General features: G+C 38.6%; 3 protein-coding genes across 3 annotated transcripts; 1 reads left to right on the top strand and 2 right to left on the bottom strand.

Moving 5' to 3' along the window:
• Positions 1-260: 260 nt before the first annotated feature.
• On the bottom strand, positions 261-2,003 carry LOC145002615 (uncharacterized). Its single transcript, XM_078961853.1, has 4 exons — positions 1,692-2,003; positions 1,443-1,595; positions 1,108-1,357; positions 261-1,027 (listed from the first exon to the last, which is right to left on the bottom strand). Exons 1-4 carry the CDS (start codon positions 2,001-2,003, stop codon positions 261-263), a joined length of 1,482 nt encoding a protein of 493 aa, XP_078817979.1.
• Positions 2,004-3,866: 1,863 nt separating this feature from the next.
• LOC145005607 (asterix-like protein) lies at positions 3,867-5,018 on the top strand. Its single transcript, XM_078964748.1, has 3 exons — positions 3,867-4,093; positions 4,554-4,654; positions 4,787-5,018. Exons 1-3 carry the CDS (start codon positions 3,956-3,958, stop codon positions 4,851-4,853), a joined length of 306 nt encoding a protein of 101 aa, XP_078820874.1. The 5' UTR covers positions 3,867-3,955; the 3' UTR covers positions 4,854-5,018.
• A 1,404-nt stretch (positions 5,019-6,422) lies between these two features.
• On the bottom strand, positions 6,423-8,667 carry CAC1 (chloroplastic acetylcoenzyme A carboxylase 1). Its single transcript, XM_078964640.1, has 7 exons — positions 8,310-8,667; positions 7,854-7,907; positions 7,619-7,767; positions 7,208-7,526; positions 7,007-7,078; positions 6,789-6,854; positions 6,423-6,651 (listed from the first exon to the last, which is right to left on the bottom strand). Exons 1-7 carry the CDS (start codon positions 8,478-8,480, stop codon positions 6,628-6,630), a joined length of 855 nt encoding a protein of 284 aa, XP_078820766.1. The 5' UTR covers positions 8,481-8,667; the 3' UTR covers positions 6,423-6,627.
• Positions 8,668-20,525: the final 11,858 nt, after the last annotated feature.

Below are 20,525 nucleotides of genomic sequence, written 5' to 3'. Positions count from 1 at the left end.
ACCAAATTATTATCTACCCAATGGTGTATCATAAGAAGAAAACATTCCATTAATTAGTACCAAACTATTACTGGGCAATGAGGGTGACAAACTAGTTCATCCAAAAGTGCCAACATATTGGCTAAAACAAGTATCAAAATACTGCCCCTATTACAAACTAGAGTAAATAATGTACCAAAATATTAGCCCTATTACAAGCAGCAACATAACACAATCCATTCATATTTAAAGTAACAAAAGACTAGCCCTATTACAAACCATCAAGTGGTTGCCTTCCCTTTCCCTTTTCCTTTTACTTGTGATTGTCCACCACCCCCACCAACAATTGGTCTTTGCCCTTTGCAGGTTCTTGCATTGTGACCAACATTGTTACACTTCGTACATGTTACTGATCTATGGGCCCTTGATGCTGTGTTTCCTCTAACAAAGTCCTCCTTTTCAACAATTGATATTGTTCTCTTCTTCTTTGGTCTTCCTATAGGAACACGATGTTTTGGAGGCAACAGAGTTGTTGGTATAGCTGACTTCTCCCACATGGACCTTCCATTGATTGGACTAACCTTAAAAGAATACATCTCTTTCCAGCTTAATAACCAGTAACATGGATGCACAAATGATTCTGGGATTCCCACATCTTTGTCATTCCTCCCCATGTCCCAAATAGCAGCCACACCATGTTTGCACGGAATTCCTATTAATTCCCACCTTTTGCACGTACAACTTTGTTGACCTACATCCACAATACACTGATCTTGCCATGGTCCAGCAACTTGATATTTTCCAGCACCACAAAATGTTGCAACATACTGTTCTGCCTTACTCTTTATGTTATCCAATATTGTTGTAGCTGTAGGAGTCAAAGGACCTACAACTTTCTGAATTTCCTTGTCAACTTTGACTATCTTCTTCATAATGTACTCTCTGATGAACTCAATGCAGTTAATAATTGGTGCATCACGACCATCTTCTATCTTGCTGTTGAATGCTTCACACATGTTATTAGTTAGAGCATCACAATGTGCTCTCCCTGAACATCAACAAATTCTATGTCAGTATTCAATTTACCTTCTTTTAAAATTATTAAGTAGAGATCGAAAGTCATTATACCAGTAAAGTGGGAGCGAGCCCAACTTTGAGGAGGTATTTGTTTCAGCCACTCATAAGCATCATTGTTAAGCTTCTTTAGTTTTTCCATTGCTTGATGAAAGTGTTGTACATTAGAGGTCGTGGCACATTCCCAAAGAAGATCCTTGAACACCTTTCCCCTCCAGTTCTTTTTCATGTTGTCGTGTATGTGACGAAGACAATAGCGATGCTCTGCACATGGAAATAGTGTTGCAATCGCAGGCAACAAACCCTAGCAATAGTAACATGTTTGTATGTTAGTATAACTGCATCAATAGTATAAAACTATAAAACCTAGTTTGGATAGGTTCCAATACCTTTTGCCTGTCACTCATAAACGTGAAATTGGAATTTGTTCCCAAACCTAAGTCATCACCCAAATTACTTAAAAACCAAGTCCAAGAATTCAATGTTTCTGATTCAATCACAGCATAGGCTAAAGGATATATCCCATTATTACCATCCAATGCCTTTGATAAGAAACATAAATTACCAGAAAACATTGGTCAGTTAACACTAATTAAAATAAAGAACATACAATACAAAAAGAAATAAGAAGATCTTACCACAGCAGACAAAACTTGGCCTGGATATGGACCTTTCACGAAGGCTCCATCAAGTCCAAGAAAGTCCCTTCTTCCCGCTGCAAAACCTCGCTTCAAAGCTCCAATGCAAACATAGATACGCCTGAATGTTCTTGTCTCAACAGTTGGATTCGCTTCACTTTCAACATCAATTTTAACCGTAGTATCTGGGTTACGTGCTTGTACCTCTAAAACATAATCCCTTAACAACCTGTACTGGCTGGCATAATCTCCTTGAACATGCTTTAAAGCTTGCTGCTTTGCCCTAAAAGTTTTCATATGCGAAATGTCCATCTGGTACTCACGTTGGAGTTGCTCTCGTAAAGCCCTAATAGGAATCTTTGGGTTTGTCTCAATAACTTGTACTATATGCTCTGAAGGAACTTATAGTCACATGCTTTGACTTTCCTTGTTTGTAGACATCGATGCTCCTTCGTGTATGTCTTAACCATCCAATCTATGTCACGCTTCCACTTACTACAATATATAACCCATGGGCATTTCTCTTCTTCATTAGTAGCAAGATTTGGTATAGTGCCCTTACACACAAACCTAACCCTATTCTTATCATTTTTCTCTAATTGTATTTCCCTTCTTGTCCTTATGGAATGTAGTTTCACTTGTGTCTTAAAGTCCTTAGATGAACTGAAAGTTTGAAAAATGTAGAAGGGCTCACTAACCAAAGCTGCATCATTTTCATAAGCCCTATGTATGGCCCTAATAGTTTTCCTTCGCTTACCATCATTTGCCTCATCTGATGAAGACCCAGACAACAAAACCTCTGTGTTGATCACTTCTAACTCACCTTGTTGTGTACCTTCAGGTACATTACTTTCAGAAGAACCTCCAACCCATTCTACATCCTTGTCAATGTTCATATGGAAATCTTTCATATCCACATCAACATCGTGTATGAGATTGTCCTCATCAATAAAAAAATCACTATCTTCACTCTCACTATCATCATCAAACTCATCATTTCCACTGCCATTGTTGTGTCCACTACCATCATAATCATCCTCATTCTCTACATTCATTTCAAATTCAATATGGTCGACCAAAGATGGTTCTTTGTCCAAATGACTATCATTCTCAACTTCTGTTAGGTCTGGAACACTCTCATGCTCAATTGGAGAGTCATTCCACTCCAAGAACAACTGTTTGGAGCAAGCTGGTGGCTCTTTAATTTCAACAATTTTAACCTTACTAGGGTTGGGGGACATAGAATAAGTATGTAAATTTGTTTTCCCATGCTCAATATATACATCTATTACCTTATGGTTAGCAACATACGTACCCAGATGATGAACATCCTGATCTGAACCCAAAGCAAATAACCCAAAATCCAAATCGCCAAATGGTCTCAGGAAATGATAATAGAGTAGTGTTTCGTCTGAATCAATATGCCCAAGTTCCTCCATCATCTCGTCAATGTCGTGAATGGAAAAGGTGTCAATGTCTAGTAAATCAACATAATTTTGCTTGCCTTTGATGTACTTTCTTCCAGGGAACTTTGTAAACTGTCCACCATGGTGTAATCGGACAGAGAATATCGTTGGATGTCTGGCTGTATATTCACGGAAAGATTGGTTAGTCACATTTTTCTTTTTAAGTTATTAACTGATTGAGGGAGTAAACACTTACCATATCTACGACCAACGTCAATCTCGTCCATGGTAGCACGTATCCTCCAAGGCGCCATCGTCGTTTTCAAATGTAGGGTTCTTTCGATCAAGGGTTTTCAAGGGTTTTCAAAGGGTTTTCAAAGGTTTTGTCTGTGAAGCTTGTGTCTGATCACGTTGATCAACGATACGTCCTTTTTTTTCTTGGCGGTATAACATTGGATATGTGAAAAGACTTTTATACCCCTAACGTGCAAGGCACGTGGGGTGTCTAACGGAAACAATTGACGGACTGTGAGAATAGGGACGTGGCGGGCTACATAATTAAAAGTTGAGGACAGTCCGAGTTAGAAAAATAAGTTAGGGACCAAGTGTGTAATTTACACTAAACCACAGGGACCATTCGCGTAATTTACTCTAATATTTTTTTCAGAAAACAATGCAATTTCAACCAATAAAAATATTTCACACATTAATTATGTTGTCTAACTGGGAAAATAGGTATCTTATTAGCAACCCAAATCCTAAACACCCTTTATATTGTGAACTGTGAGGCGACAAAATTCAGGGAAGACCGAAGACAATCAGAGATCGTGAGAAGAAAACAGATCTAATTCTACAACGATGTCGTCCGGCAATGATCCCCGGCAGCCGTCATCGGCGAAGCCTTACAAGCCTCAAGCGGTTCACCCTGATAATTTGCCCATTGATTACTCTGGTTTCATCGCCATCATCTTCGGCGTCGCAGGCGTTATGTTCCGGGTTAGTTTTTTAATGCACTTTAGATGAAAACATGTTGCAAGCTTGTATGTATACGTGTTGAATTGTTGTTGTACGTATTGTATGAGTTCCAAATACAGGTGAGTTGAGATCTGGAAAAGTAATTCAGTGAATTTAAGAATCTAATTTACCATCTGGAACATTTATCCAATCGTTTGATTGGTTGTTAGAGAATCGGGCTGCTGTAACCTGATATTATATGATGAATTCTATACATATTAGGTTATTAAGAATGGCGCACCAAAGCAAAATATTAGGGCACAATAAGAAAGTATAGAATTTTGTGAAGCTGTGCAAATTATTAGACAATGTTTATGGTGACAGAGTTTGTGCAACCTGATGAATTATTATCTATTACTCATTTACTTGTGGGTTTTATAGAAGTTGATTCATAGGCTGATGGATGATGTTAATTTGCATGTATGTATATGTATGTTTGCAGTACAAGCTTGGTTCATGGCTTGCTCTCATATTCTGTGCCCAGTCTCTTGCTAACATGAAGAATATAGAGACTGATTTAAAGCAGATCTCCACAGGATTTATGTAAGTCCATTACATTACATTACATTACGTATCTATATAAAAGCAATGAGATATGCTATATGCTATCTTCATCGCTGAGTTGCAATCTGTTCTGTTGTAGTGAAGTTTGATATTGTTGGTGTTGTTTAATAGGTTTGCTGTTATGGGAATGGTGACAAATTACTTAAGCCCTGCTCGACCAGGAGTGAAGACGACTTGAGATCTTGACTCACTTTACTTTACAGTTTATACCCAGTGACAGTGATTCAAACTTTTCTTTGGAATGCTTTTTTCTGTCATGTAATTCCATAGTCACTGTTCTGAACTTAGGTAGTGAACTATAATTATTCCATGTTTTGGTGTGTATTAAAACTGAAATTTATTATTATGCTTTCTTTCTTTCTTTACACACACACACTAGTCTAGAAGAATAAGGGGCTGTTTGATTTTCTGAAGCAAAATTTCATGAAGTCTGCGAACCACTTCTGCAACCCTCTACAATAGAAGAGGTGGACCAAACGGAAGCGTGTTTGCTTTTTTAACATTTGAATACTGCTGCAGATATTAAAAAATTAAAATAAACTAATTTTATAAATCAAAAATAGTTTTTTCATACGAAAATTTTAATAATGTACAACATTTCGGCAAGAATTAATGATATTTCAATAAAAAATAATCATATTTCAACAAAAAAATAAAGATAGTTAGCAAAAGAAATAATGATATTTCATTAAAAATCTATCATTATTCAATATAAAAAAAAACAAAAAAAAATTCAAAAAAAAAAAAAAGTGAAATAAAATTTTAACAACATATAATAAAAATTTCAGCAAAAAAAAAAGATTGGAAGAGACAGAACAAGTGTTGCGCCAACCAGAGCACGCACAAAGGTTTTTGACTCTAAAGACTTCTAAAAAACAAACAGTCGCAAGATGAAAAATGTTGAGCTTGTGTTGCACCGCGCAGTAATAAGAGATCTGAAAAGATTTTTTCCAAAAAACAAACATTACCTGAATGGTGTTTTATATAGGGGTGTTCAATGAATCCCTCCCTCAGTGCCATTTTATCAAGTAGATAACATACAATTTTTAAACGTTAGTTAAAACTGAAACAAGCAAATCATAAATTTTGTTATGACATTATTAATTCTCCCAAATTACAAACCGAAAGATGGTTTGCTTTATATGGAGGGCATGGTTGGGAAAAATTCCAACAAAGTTAGCAGTAGTAAAATGTGGGGTCTCCATGGGAGATATAAAATGTAGTCTTTGTGATGAATAGGAGAAAGATTCGGATCATGTTTTGGTTGGGTGTGAATATGCAGCTGAAGTAATGAGCTGGATCTTTAAATGGTGATGTTTGATGATGCCCCCAATAAGAACCGTGGTCGAATTGCTGGATTTTGCCAACAATTGGTCGAATAATCAAAGTAAAAGGAGGTTTGCTCTTGGGGATTTGTTATGGTGTTCTTTGGGGTATTTAGAAACAAAGGAATGATAGAGTGTTTAATGATTCTAATACGCCCCAGCTAAATGTGCTGATATCATTCAATCCACATTGTTCCTATGGATGAAAAATAGGAAGGAAAACTCTAATATGGTGTGGCATAATTAGCGTAGTAATCTATTTTCATGTTCGTAATCTGTCAGTTTTAATTCTTCTACTTGTACTCATTCTGCAGCTTCTAGTTACTTACTAGATGTCTGTTTATCTATATATTTTATTTGCCAGTTTAAAAAAAAAAAAAAAAAACGGTTCATAATTCATTTGCAAAAAGCTACAACTGAAGTGATAGACACAACACAATTACTTAACAGCAAGCATCTTTTTTCTTACAAGTAAGCGATGTGTTATTTTAAAATTTGGGCTTACAAAACCAAAACCAATTTGTAACAACAATTACCAACGCCCTCTCCTCAAAAAAACAAACACAAACTCTAATTTCCATTTTGCCACATCACCCAACTTCATAATCGTAATGTCCCACTTCCACCTCATGGTTCAATAACAAGTAAAGGCTGCAACACAACACAACAAACCATACCATGTTTTTGGTTCAATTCAAAACATAAATTGATGTGTGCATGTGTGTGTGTGTGTGTGTGTGAGAGAGAGAGAGAGAGAGAGAGAGAGAGAGAGAGAGAGAGAGAGATACCGTATCCAGGCTAACTGGTTTCCCATCCTCAGCAATAATATCAACTACTGTTCCCGATTGATCAGCCTAACAGAATAACATAATAATTCACAGACACATCAAATACACTTGATATAACCTATTTTTATCTTGTTGTAGCCAATAGATTTTTGACAGGTCATAATTAAGATTATTTAGGTTGTCAGAAATTATCAAAATTATGAAAGAGACTGAATTACCTCTATCTCATTCATCAACTTCATTGCTTCGATAATGCATATTACTTGACCTTTCTGGACCTTGTCTCCCACCTAGTAATAAAAAAAAAATACATCAAATATCTTCACACCACTTCCACTTCCAAATCAAGAAAGAATAAGACTATTTTCAATGAATGAGCATGAGGAGGGCATTAACGTCTTTTGTTTGTTGGTTAATACCTTAACAAAAGCAGGAGCTCCTGGTGCAGGGGCACGATAGAAGGTTCCAGCCATGGGGGATTTGAGAGGAGGACGTGAGGATTTTGGCTTTGCAGGGGGAGGTAATGCTGGCAGTGATGCGGAAGGAGCCGGAGTGGCAGCTTGTGGTGGTGGCGGTGGTGGTGGTTGTGAATGATACATAGGCTGTTGTTGTTGTGATGATTGCATCATCATCATAGGAGGTGCAGGAGGTGGGGCTAAAGCTTCTTTTTTTCTTATAATCACCTCACGATCATCTTGTTTTAGCTGCAACTCCATTATATCTCTCGAATCCACTAGCCTGAAAATAAAAAGATAATAATTACACTTTAACCCCAAATCCCAGATTAATTTAAGAAAATATATGTGTAAGAAAGAAAGATATTTGCATACTCAACAAGTCCTGCAACTTGGTTCATGAATGCGGTGATGGATGCAACATCAGGAACTGCAGTTTCAGTTTCAGTTTCAGAAGAAGATATTTTGGTTGAATTTTCGTCTGATGGTGGGGGTGCAGAATTTGATGATTCCCCAACAGAAATCTGAAGAGGAAAGATTAACATCAGATTTTGGTTGGAAACCAGGAAATGGGAATGATAATTTGATATATTATTTATTCGTCGGTTACCTCATTAAGCTGAGCAGACACTTTCATAACACCATTCTGGTTCCTCTTAGTTGCCTACATGATGATGATGTTTTAACAAGTTAACAGATACGTGCTTGATGATTCATAATCATATGGTGGCTCAATCATTATTGAATTATAGATGGTAGAAGCTGTGCACTTAAATCTTTGAACAGTACCACTTGTCAAGTCATAGTCAGTCAGTCACGTTTTGATAAACCGAGGGTTTTAAAATCTATTCAAGCAACTCGGAAAACTGAATTACACTAGTGGATGTGGATCAAACAGAATTTGAATTAAAAGCAACTAAAGTGTACAGAGATGGAGAATGAGAGAAACTAGCTAACACGGCATCAAAATTACCGAATTTATGCCAAAAACAAACTAACAACACAAACGTCTCAGCAACTTGTTAAGTGAAGTGAATAAAAAATTGAGCATGAAATCTGGAGATACCTGAAATCCTAGAGACGGTGATCGTGAAACCAAAGCGCGGTTGGGTTTGATTTTGAAATCGGATTGGAAGAGAACAATGGAGGTGTTGCGGTGGTTGGGTATTTGCTTAGGGTTGGAGTGAGGTGCAAGTAAAGCTGAAGTCTCGGGGCAAGGAACAGAGAAAGACGCCATTTTGGATGGAAATTGGGAATTGGGAAAGGCGGAGGAGATTTGTAGGGATTTGAGGGCGGTGAAAACAGAGGAAAGGGGAGGGGGAAGGTAGTGTCTAGTGTGAAAACCGATGGCGATATGAACGAGGAGAGGCCAAGGCTGAACAGGACAGCTACACCCAGTCACCCACTGACCCACTCTATTCAATAACTAGCCATCGAGGCTATATAAGAGCTTAAGCCTTCAAAGCCCATAAATAATTAAAAAATAAATTAAAAATTAAAAATTTCCTTTCCATAACCTAAAAAACTTTGTAAACATTATATATATTGCAATTAAAAGTTTCTAAGTTTGTCAAAATATGACGGTTTTGTCTCTGAGATTTTAGATTTGTTTATGTTTTAATATTTATGGTGTTTTTGTTAAATGTGTTATTTATCCACCGGTTTTCGGGTAACACTTTCCACATCAGTGTGTTTTTTTTGCTAACATAGCACAAGAACCCTCATTTGTTTAGCGGATAGTTTAGCCCATGTATTTTAGTGTTGTATGTTTTGGCCTTTGGTGTATTTGTATATATAATTGTATATATTTTCATAATGGAGAATCAAGGAGAATGATTCTCATTTCATGGTATTAAAACTCCATAATTTGAATTCTATCATTTCCATATTCTAGCTCCTAAATATCATCTATTTTCCTTATCTCTCTCTCTCTCTCTCTCTCTCTCTCTTTCTCCATGATTTCATACTTGCCTTTTGTGGTTGTCAATCCTTTCTACCCTAACCCTACTGTTGTCGTTCTCTTCCCCTGTATCAGTTCATCATTGGCAATCTTCATGTATGGAACAAATAATATCATTCATCATCCTCCAAACAAGGTGTTTGGTGTAACCAACATCAAAACCTACATATCATTGATTCTTGATCTTGACCGCTTCAACTATGATGCTTGGTGAGATTTATTTAACACTCATTGCAAAGCTTTCAATGTAATTGAGCATATCGATGACTTGACTCCAAAATCTACATATAATGAATGAGCAAAAGTCGACTCTGTCATTCAACTTTGGCTCTATGGATCGATGTCTCAAAATGTTCTCAATACGGTGTTGAAAGATGGTCAATCAACAAGAGATATTTGGGTTTCGATCGAAAATCTCTTTCGCTCCAACAAAGACTCCCGGGCCATGCATCTTGAAAATAAACTTCGTAATATGACCATGGGTGATCTCTCGGCTGTTGCGTATTTCACCAAGATCAAAGCGATCTCGGACCAACTTGAAAATCTTGTTCCAAAGTTTCGGGTAAAAACCTCGTAATGTATGCTATACCTGGTCTTTCCTCCAAGTACCAAAACGTGGCTAGTATTGTGCCACACCGTTCCCTGTTTCTATCTTTTTTCGAACACTTGTGACATCATTACCCTCGAAGAACAAACTCTCATGCAACAACGAGTTGTTCTAAAAGCTTTACATCTCGATTGTGCATCATCACCAATTGTTCTTCACGCCACCGGAAACTCCATCTCCAGCGGAGGGAACAATCGAAACCAATCTCGTCGGAGCGATCGCCGCTGCACCCAACTATAACATCTCAAAATTCAAGAACAAAAATTTTGTTTTCGTAATAATAAGATCATCAATCAAGCATGCTTATAAAACCATAAAGGAAAAACAAAATATATCAATCAAACATCCCAAAATACATCAGAGTCAAGTAAGGCAAAAATCATGGTGTGTGTGCAATACGATCATCCCGAGCTCTTCCCTTTTCATCCAGAAGTACCTGAAACATGAACTGCAAAATCATAAGCACGAAGCTTAGTGAGTTTCCCAAAATAACGCGTACCATACATATCTACCAGCTCAAAGGCTGTGTCGGGTATATTTCACCCCCGAGTCTATTTCAACTCATGTGTCGGCCCAAGGTCGTACCGAGTCTATTTCAACTCATATGTTAGCACAAGGTTGAATCGAGTCTATTTCACCCCACATACATATAACAAAGAGATACACATGCATATAACACATATAGTAGGAGTCACAAAGACTACAAGAACACAGCATATCCTAGTGTCCTACAGTAATGATCAAACTCACCTCAGTTTATTGTCAGTTAAACAAATGATCAGACTGTTGATCCGAAAAATCTCCACGCCAATCAATCAAACAAAACCCTAATTAATAATTGGGTTATAAACCATAACTATGAATCTAGTTCATTTGTCCAACACCTAGGGTAAAAGACCATTTTACCCTTTTCCTTACTTGGCCCAATAACCAAGGCCCAACCTAATGGCACCAAAAGCCCAATATGTCCCAAATTCATAAATGATACCCAAAGCCCATTATGGGCCAAATCAAAGAAGGCCCAAATCCTAACAATGATCTAAAGTTAGAAAGAATAGTGGTCAACAAGGCCTAAAAACCTAATAGTCCAAATATGACCCAAATCACAAAAGTCAATACCTGTTGAGTACGCCCAACATACTCAGACATACACCCTGCATACACCACCTTTGACCAGTACGCGCTGCGTACGAGCTGGGTACACCCAATGTACTCCACAACAAGCCCAACTTGTTATAAAGTGCTTAATTGGTTAAGCCACTAACTCCACTTCTCAAGTTTGATCCTAAATGATGTCTTAACATGTAAAGTTGTCAAATTTGCTCCTTTAAATGTCTTAATGGGACCCAATAATTGTTTTTGACCGTTCTAACCCATAATAAGAACCCTCACTCATGCATGGTACAATATACCACATCAAGATTACATTTTTATGCATAAGGGACCTAAAAAATGCTAACATCTACCATCCCTAGTTTCTGGAGTAGCTTCATACTTTGAAGCAAGACTTAAAGGACCACAAAAAGCATAAAAACAAGTCCTAACTAGATATATCAAAATGAACTATCAAGATTGTTGGATTAGGTGTCTAAGCCCATAACTATAATTGGTATGTACTTTAATTGATAGTAGCATAGTCCTTTTGGGTTGCCTTCATATTAGCAACTAGACAAGATGATTTATTGAGAGAGATGAAGAATTTATTATTTAGAATAATAAAATGATTTATTAATGTATTATGGAAATAATATATTAATTCGAAATCATGTTGTTTGATTATTATTTAATTAGAAATTAATTTGGAATTAATTTTGGGATTAAAAGAATTAATCAAAAGTACATGGGCTAGTTAACAATTAATTTATAGTTGTGGTTTTGGGATCTTGGACAACCCTAAAGAGGGTTGGACGAAAACTCTAGGGAGGCACTAAGGATTTTCATCCAAAGCCTTGAGAAGGGGAGTCCATGGGCTACTTAGGCCTTAAGCTGGAAATTAGGGTTTCCACCTGCAAACTCTAACTTTAGGATTAAGCAACCTTAACTATAAAAGGAGCCTCACTCCTCTAGGTTTCAGGAATCCTTGTGAAACCCTAGAAGAGATGAAACTTTGAGCAACTTCCCTCCTTTCTCCTCTCATCCTCTTGTTTGTTGTGATTATGAGCCATTAGAGGTGTTACACTTATGACACTTACTCTCAAAGTTAAGATCTTCAAGGAATCCATTGTTATTACAATATAACAATGAATGTATGTGTTCTAATCTATGTTTTTTTATTTCGAAAATACTAGAAGCATGTTAGTGTTTCTTATTTTTGTGTTTAATGCTTATATGTTGATACGTGTGGAATGTACTAGTTTTAATCTTAACTAACTTTAACACAAAAACAAACACACGGAAGGCAGTGTACCTATCGATTAGCAGTTTAGTAAAGAAAAGTAGGATATCGAACACAGGGACTGGTAAACAATCAAAATTATTACTAATATTATCTAATTTTAAACAATTAATTAAAGAAGGGTTTTTTCCTCTAGTTTTGCAAGACTAGAAACTTAAGCAATTACTTAAACACTTACGCAAGAACAATTAGCAACTAAAAGAGAAACAAAAGACAACTAGATTCAATAAGATTAAAGAGACTTCCGTTTAGATTCGATTCACTTATTCCTATGGTTGATTTTGTGGAAAGTGCAATGAATTAATATATCATCAATTACCGATTTCTAATTCGATTAGGTTCATGTTCACTGTTACTAATCTTTTAGCAAATAAATCAATTTAAGCAGTGATCAAGTGATTAAATCAAAGAATTTACTAGTGTTCAACTCGAATCAAGCCAGACTTGTAATAATAGTTAATAAAATTGGTTGGTTCAATCAACTCATATATGGTTGGTCATCATACATGCTCACACATTAATTTACTTATTTTCTAATTAACCTTAGGTTATGTTCACAACACTAGGCTTATAATCTTGTTTTCACAAAACCATAAGATTCAAGTAATGAAGCAGATGTTTATACAACTCAATGCACTTAGTTATCAATAGAAAATAATTGTCATCAACACATAAGGATCTTTTTGTTGGATTAGGTGTCTAATCCCAAAACTATAATTGGTATGTACTTAAATTGATAGCAGCACAGTCCTTTTGGGTTACCCTCAAACCTAGCAACCGAACAAGGAAATTATGAAAGGAGAGATATTAATTCATTATGAGATTAATAAATCAATATAAATGATTTATTAATATGTTATAAAAATAATATATTAATTAGAAATCATAATATTTAATTAATAGTTAGCCAGAAATTAATTAGAATTAATTTCAGAGTTAAAGGTATTAATTATAAAGTGCGGGGACTGATTTGCAATTATCAAATAGTTGAGTGGAAGGCTCCAGAACCTCCTTGGAAGGAGGTGGACGAAATTCTTAGGTGAAACCCTAAAGATTTCGTCCAAGGGGCTTGGATAAGGCCTTGGATTATCTTAGGCCTTAAGCAAAGGAGTATTAGGGTTTTTCCCAAAACCCTAGATCCCTCAGCTATATAAGGAGCCTCCCAGCTCCTAAAATCAGACACTCCTTCTTTGAAGAAACCCTAGGGCCGAAATTTCATACTCCCTTTACCCTCTCTCCTTCAAGTTTCCTTCTTGCTAGTTCTTGGGTGTGATTCCATTAGAGGCATTACATTTGTGGTGCTAAGCTTCCAAGAAGATCAAGATCAAGATCAAGATCAAGAGGATTGTCAATTGTTTGCTATAACAATTGAAAGGTATGTAACTCCTAAACCCTAGTTAGTTATTTTTGAAAATAGTCTCTCTCCTCTAGGGTTCTTATTTTGCAATTCAAAGTTATATGTTCAATAGTTAAAACATAGATCCAAAGTAGGTTGCATGTGAACTTAGGAATTGTTTTCTAGTTTATTTGTTTTACCCAAAAACCCAACACTTTTAACAAGATTAACAAGATAAATAACCAAATCCATATAATCCAAAACTACCAATCAAACCATATTCATAAGATTATCTAATTTAAATGAAAGTATGGTGTTTTATCCCATAACTTCAACAAATAAAAACATAAACTCGAAATCTAATGTTGTAAACATAATTCACACAAAGAATTAAGAGAAAATTAATGATTAATTGCCTTTGCTCTTTTTAAAAATAGCCACTAGTCGAACTCTGAGTTCCAAAGCTTCTTGAGAATGTCTCTGGCCTCCAAAAGTCGCTAAAAACTCCAAGCTAACGTTAGGGTTTCAAACAGAAATGATCATTAAATAGATTCTAAAATAGCCGCCACACATCGAGATGGAGGACCCATACTCGCCGTGTTCTTCATAAAATTGTGTATAAGGCAAGACACTATTTTATCGGGATTCTTCATATCAACTTGTAGTGTTGTAGGATAAACATGTCGAGTTCTTCTTCATTTTTATCATCTTTCTTCAAAATCCAAATTCCAAGCTTCCAATCGCCAATTCCGCTTCCTATTTCTTCCGAGCATGTCTTTGTTGCTGAAAATGAAAATTTAAACTAATTAAGTACATTTTGTTCAATATTTTAGACAAAAACAACATAAAGTATTAAGATAATGCATGGATTTTATATCTTGGATAAGACAAAGACCAACTATGACCAATTTATGAAGTGTTTTGATACAAGCTACACTAACTCTTGAAAATTTGTTTGTCAAGAAATGTTTATTGACAAAAGAATCTTATATGTCAAGGAGTCAGTGGGAGTCTTAATGGTCTCGAAAAGTTTCAAGACCTTATCGATCATCACTAGCACACGAGTTGAGGTTTACAACCTATCGTGAAGACATTATTTTGTTTCTGTGCCAATCCAATCGAGTTAATTATGCATGTGAGTCCTATGAGTTCTCATTTGAATGCATAAAAGGCAAGGACCTTGATCAATGGAAAGTACATTGATAGGAAAAGGTGAGCTACTTAACTACTTGGAAGACGTCGTGGGCAGCTGTGCTACCATAAGGCAAGAAATCAAGATTAAGAAAGTTCGATCCATATGAGTTTGAATTTGTCGTAAACTTTGGTTTTAACAAATTCACATGGATAGGAACACATACACCGTTTAAATCTAAGTGTCATAAGATTTCCTCCTTCATGAAAATGATTGTGAGAAAATGCTTTCACTAAGAAAGATTTTAAAGATAGTGATTGTAAAATTGCATTCTCAAATTCGATCATGGTTACGGCATCCCTTTCCATAATTTGAATTGTGAAGTTTGGCAATTAGTCTTAATTGTTTAGACACACATATCAACTATCAAAGGCAAAGGTGTACAAGTTCAAGAAGCCTTGATAAAAGATTATCAAAGCACTAAGTATTAGAAACATGAACTTAAGAAATTCAATAAGTATTGTTTTTCTGAAAGTTAAGATGTTTATGAATACATGTCGAAGCTAGTGGGAGCATAAGTGTTATGTTTTATAATAATCATCATGATAGTGGGAGCATAAATGTTATGATTGTATGATTATTAACGCACGTATTGCATAGTTGGCAATATTAATTATAGAAAACAACAGTCATACTTTGCAAAGTTGTAAGAGTTGAAAGGTTGTTTTGCTATAATTAAGGGAGAAAATATTATGCTTCATTTCAAATCTAAAGGATTAGGTTGTGGAATGTTAATAAATTTAGTCAAGGGTACATAGTGTGTTCTTAAAATTTCGATTATGATTACGGCATTCCTCTTCACAATTCGAATTTTGAGAACATAGCAAATAAAACATTATGCATCATGTCCCATACGCTTCGAGTATAGGATCGATTGCAAATGATTTAATGTTTGACCATTCTAAGATTTTCCAAATGTCTAGTGCATTTAGAGGGAAAAGGGACTAGAATTGGTTTGGACTAAAATAATTAAACAACTATCAAAGGACGATTCGAAGTTCGACGAGAATTGGTCGCTTGTGAGTAGTTGGAAGTATAGTATTGGAAATTATGGAAATCATTCCATATTGGATGGACCATATCGACATTATTAGGAATAGATAAGATTCTATCAAAAATAAGTTGTCATATGGAAAATATGGAAATGTATCTATATTGAATTGAATATTGAAAATCTATGTCTAGATTAGAAACTTTTATGCAAAAGGATGTTCAAAGGAGTGTGCTTTGAGTGAGAGACATCATATCTAAGGAATTGTCTTGTAACAATCTCCGATAGAGGAATTTGTAATATCATTGGCAATAGTCTTTGAGACTTTGGTGCAGTGACATTACAAAAGGATCGTTGCATAAAGTGTTAGAATCTAGTATATTCTATAAGTAACAAGAATTTGATATTCTTACACTTAAGAAAATGGATTTGGAGTTGTGAAATGAGAATGATTGGAAATGTGTTCAATTTGTCTATTTCACAAAAGTAAGAACCACAGGTAAATATTGTGTGCATGCTAGGAGCATGGGACAAGTGTAATAATTCAAGTAAGAAGTTGATTAACCGAAACGACAAATAATGAGTAATCGATATGGTGATAAATAAAACGTGTTTTGTTTATACTCAAAGGGTTGAGGCCATATGGGATTAGTATTATTCTTGTGTTTCACCTTGCATGTTTTGACTTCCAGCTTATTTGTCACGTAAAGTCTCAGTCTTGGTTGCCATGCAATGCATACAAGGCTTATTTTGAAGAAACAACCTTTAATATGGCAAGTTTAACTTCTAACTCAAAGGGATGGACATAAAGCTTGTCATAAGGGGTCTCCTGGACCTGCTAAAGTCCAGATCTAGGTCCCATATCCCCATGGGACCTCTCACACTTCTTATTCAAGCCAAGAAATGCAAGAAGAAACCCTAGATTTGGCACACCAACACAAAACACGAAGTTTGGCTCTGAAAATTACCTCAAGAAGACTCCCTTGATGAAATAGCAACAGATCTAAGCTCCCCAACACTTCAAGCTTGCTCCTCTCCCTCCTTTCCTTGCAAAATCCCACAAAATGATGAACAAATGGCCTTCAAACACACTCACAAGGGCTTACAGACGTATGGAGGCTCTTAGGGTTCAAGGTGGCCGCAAATGAGGGCCATAAGGTCCTTTAAATAGGGCTTAGGACCGGGAAATTAGGGTTTCATTAAACAGCGCGGACTCGCCGAGTCCATCCCTTGGACTCGCCGAGTCCGGACGCGAACCCCCGCTAAAAACCGCGACCCGAATCGGTGAGTTCGACCACCAACTCGCCGAGTCCCCTCACAGAATGTCAAAATATAAGAAATGAAGATACATGGGGATTCGGGCTGTTACAAATCTCCCCCACTAGAATAAGACTTCGCCCTCGAAGTCCCGCTTAGGCAAAAAGCTCCGGATGTTGCTCCCGCATCTCCCGTTCCGGCTCCCAGGTCATCTCTGATCCCTTCCGATGCTGCCACTGAACCAATACCAGGGATACCTCCTTGTTTCTCAAAACCTTGATCTTCCGATCTCTGATGGCTACAGGTCTTTCAGCATAATTCAGACTTGCATCCACCTGAATATTGCATCCACCTGAATATCCTCTAACGGAACCACCACTGATTCATTGGCTATACATTTCCGCAGTTGCGACACATGGAAAGTATCGTGAATCTGTCCCAACTCTGTTAGCAAGTCTAAACGGTAGGCTACCCGACCCACCCTTGCGATCACACGGAAAGGACCAATATATCGGGGCCCCAACTTGCCCCTCTTCCTGAACCGAATCACTCCTTTCCAAGGAGAGACCTTCAGGAGCACGAGATCACCCACTTGGAACTCAAGCTCGGACCGTCGCCTGTCTGCATAACTCTTCTGCCGGCTCTGAGCGGTCAACAACCTTTGCCTGACCATCTGAATTTTCTCGGTCGTCTGAAGCACGATCTCCGTGCTACCCATAACCTGCTATCCCACCTCACCCCAACAGATGGGGGTGCGACACCTCCGCCCATACAACAGCTCAAAGGGTGGCATATCAATGCTCGAATGATGGTTGTTGTTATACAAGAACTCTGCTAAAGGTAGATATGTGTCCCAGCCCCCTCCGAAGTCCAACACACATGCCCGAAGCATGTCTTCGAGTGTCTGAATTGTCCGCTCACTCTGACCGTCTGTCTGAGGATGATATGCCGTACTGAAATGTAACCTAGTACCCAAATCTTCATGGAATTTCTTCCAGAACCTGGAAGTGAAACGCACGTCGCGGTCCGAAATAATCGAGATCGGCACCCCGTGCTGAGATACTACTTCCCTCACATATAACTCAGCCAACTTCTCCGTAGAAGAGCTCTCACTAATGGCTAGAAAATGAGCGCTCTTTGTCAGCCGATCCACGATCACCCAAATCGCATCGACTCCTCTCGCAGTTCGCGGTAACTTGGTGATGAAATCCATAGAGATTTGTTCCCACTTCCATTCGGGAATCTCTAGCGGTTGCAGCTTGCCGTGCGGTCGCTGGTGTTCGGCCTTGACCTGCCGACAAGTCAAGCATCTCTCGATGAACCAAGCGACATCCCTTTTCATACATGGCCACCAGTACTCCTTCTTGAGATCCAAATACATTTTCGTAGCACCAGGATGAATCGAGAATTTCGATCGATGCGCTTCCTCCATCAAAATAGTGCGCGCACCGCCCACAAACAGCACCCAAATCCGCCCCTGAAAAGTCATAAGCCCTCGACCATCCGTAACAAATCCTGATACCTGACCTACAACCCGTTCCTTCTTCTGATGCTCCGGCTTCGCAGCCTCCACCTGAGCCCCTCGGATAATATCCAGAATCGGGGTCAAAACCGTCAACCTCATACAAATATCTCGGATCGGGGCGCTATCCGTCCTACGGCTCAATGCGTCGGCTACCACATTAGCCTTGCTCGGATGGTACAGGATCTCATAATCGTAATCCTTCACCACATCCAACCACCTCCTTTGTCGCATATTCAGATTTGGCTGATCCATCAAGTATTTCAAGCTCTTATGGTCCGTGTAAATCGTACACCGAACCCCGTACAAATAGTGTCGCCAGATCTTGAGGGCAAACACCACCGCCCCCAATTCCAGGTCGTGCGTGGGATATCTCGACTCATGAGGCTTCAACTGCCTCGAAGCGTACGCTATCACATGACCCCTCTGCATAAGTACCGCCCCCAAACCCGATATAGAGGCATCGCTATATACCACAAAATCCTCCATCCCTTCCGGGAGTGCAAGCACTGGAGCCTCGCACAATTTCTGACGAAGCGTCTCGAATGAAGACTGCTGCTCCGATCCCCACGAAAACATAACACCCTTCCGGGTCATCCTAGTAAGTGGCACAACGATCTTGGAGAAATCCTTGATAAATCTGCGGTAATATCCAGCCAAACCTAGAAAACTCCTGATCTCGGTGGGCGATCTCGGCACCTCCCACCTCAACACCGCCTCAATCTTGGCCGGGTCGACCAATATCCCCTTCTGGTTCACAAGATGTCCGAGGAACTGGACCTCTCGTAACCAGAAATCACACTTGGAGAACTTGGCATACAGTCTTTCCGATCTCAAAACCCGAAGGATCTCCCGCAAATGTTCCTCATGCTGGTCCCTAGTCCGCGAATACACCAAAATATCATCGATGAATACGATCACTGAACGATCCAGCATCGGTCGGCACACCCGATTCATGAGATCCATGAATGCGGCCGGGGCATTGGTGAGCCCAAAAGGCATCACCACAAACTCATAATGTCCATAACGAGTCCTGAAGGCAGTCTTTTGGATATCCTCCTCGCGAACCCTCATCTGATGATATCCCGACCTCAAGTCAATCTTGGAAAACCAAGATGCCCCTTGCAACTAATCGAACAAGTCGTCGATCCTAGGTAACGGATATCGGTTCTTAACCGTCAACTTGTTCAATTCCCGATAATCGATACACATCCGATGTGAACCATCCTTCTTCTTGACGAACAAAATCGGCGCTCCCCAAGGCGAACTACTCGATCGAATGAATCCCTTCCCCAACAGCTCCTGAAGCTGCGAGGATAATTCCTGCATTTCCGGTGGAGCGAGACGGTAAGGTGCCTTGGCGATGGGCGCCGCTCCCGGAACCAAATCGATACGAAACTCCACTTGCCTCTCCGGAGGCACACCTGGTAACTCCTCGGGGAACACATCCGCAAACTCGCATACAACCGGAACGTCATCAATCGAATTGGGCCTCTCCGCGGTCACACGAGTATCCATCACATAGGCTATGAATCCATCACAGCCCTGCTGCAAACTCTGCCTTGCCCTGGCCGCTGAACAAAACGCCGACCCACACCGGGTCCCTTCGCCATAAACCGTGAGCACTCCCCCACTAGGGTCTCGAATCATCACCAACTGTCTCTCGCAGTTAATGACTGCTCCAAACTCACTCAACCAATCCATGCCCACGATAATGCAAACATCCCCCATAGCTATAGGGACCAAGTCTATAGGAAACTCGACCCCAAAAATCTCGAGCACGCATCCTCGAATTACCTCGGTGGCGTATACCGCTCTCTCGTTTGCTATAGAAACTCGCAGGGGATGACTCATCGTCTCTCGATCGATATCGATGTGCTGGCTAAAAGCCAACGAAACAAAGGACCGACTCGCACCCGAGTCGAATAATACCAAAGCAGGCACATGATTCACAAGAAAAGTACCTACGCAGATAGTAATATAAGCATAATATCTCAGCATAAATGTAATACATGAAAGAAT

The sequence above is a fragment of the Lactuca saligna genome, chromosome 1, assembly GCF_052625555.1.
Source record: "Lactuca saligna cultivar CGN05327 chromosome 1, ASM5262555v1, whole genome shotgun sequence".
NCBI lineage: Eukaryota > Viridiplantae > Streptophyta > Magnoliopsida > Asterales > Asteraceae > Lactuca > Lactuca saligna.
The sequence above is the reverse complement of the archived record's forward strand: the minus strand, read 5'-3'. Positions and strand labels throughout refer to the sequence as shown.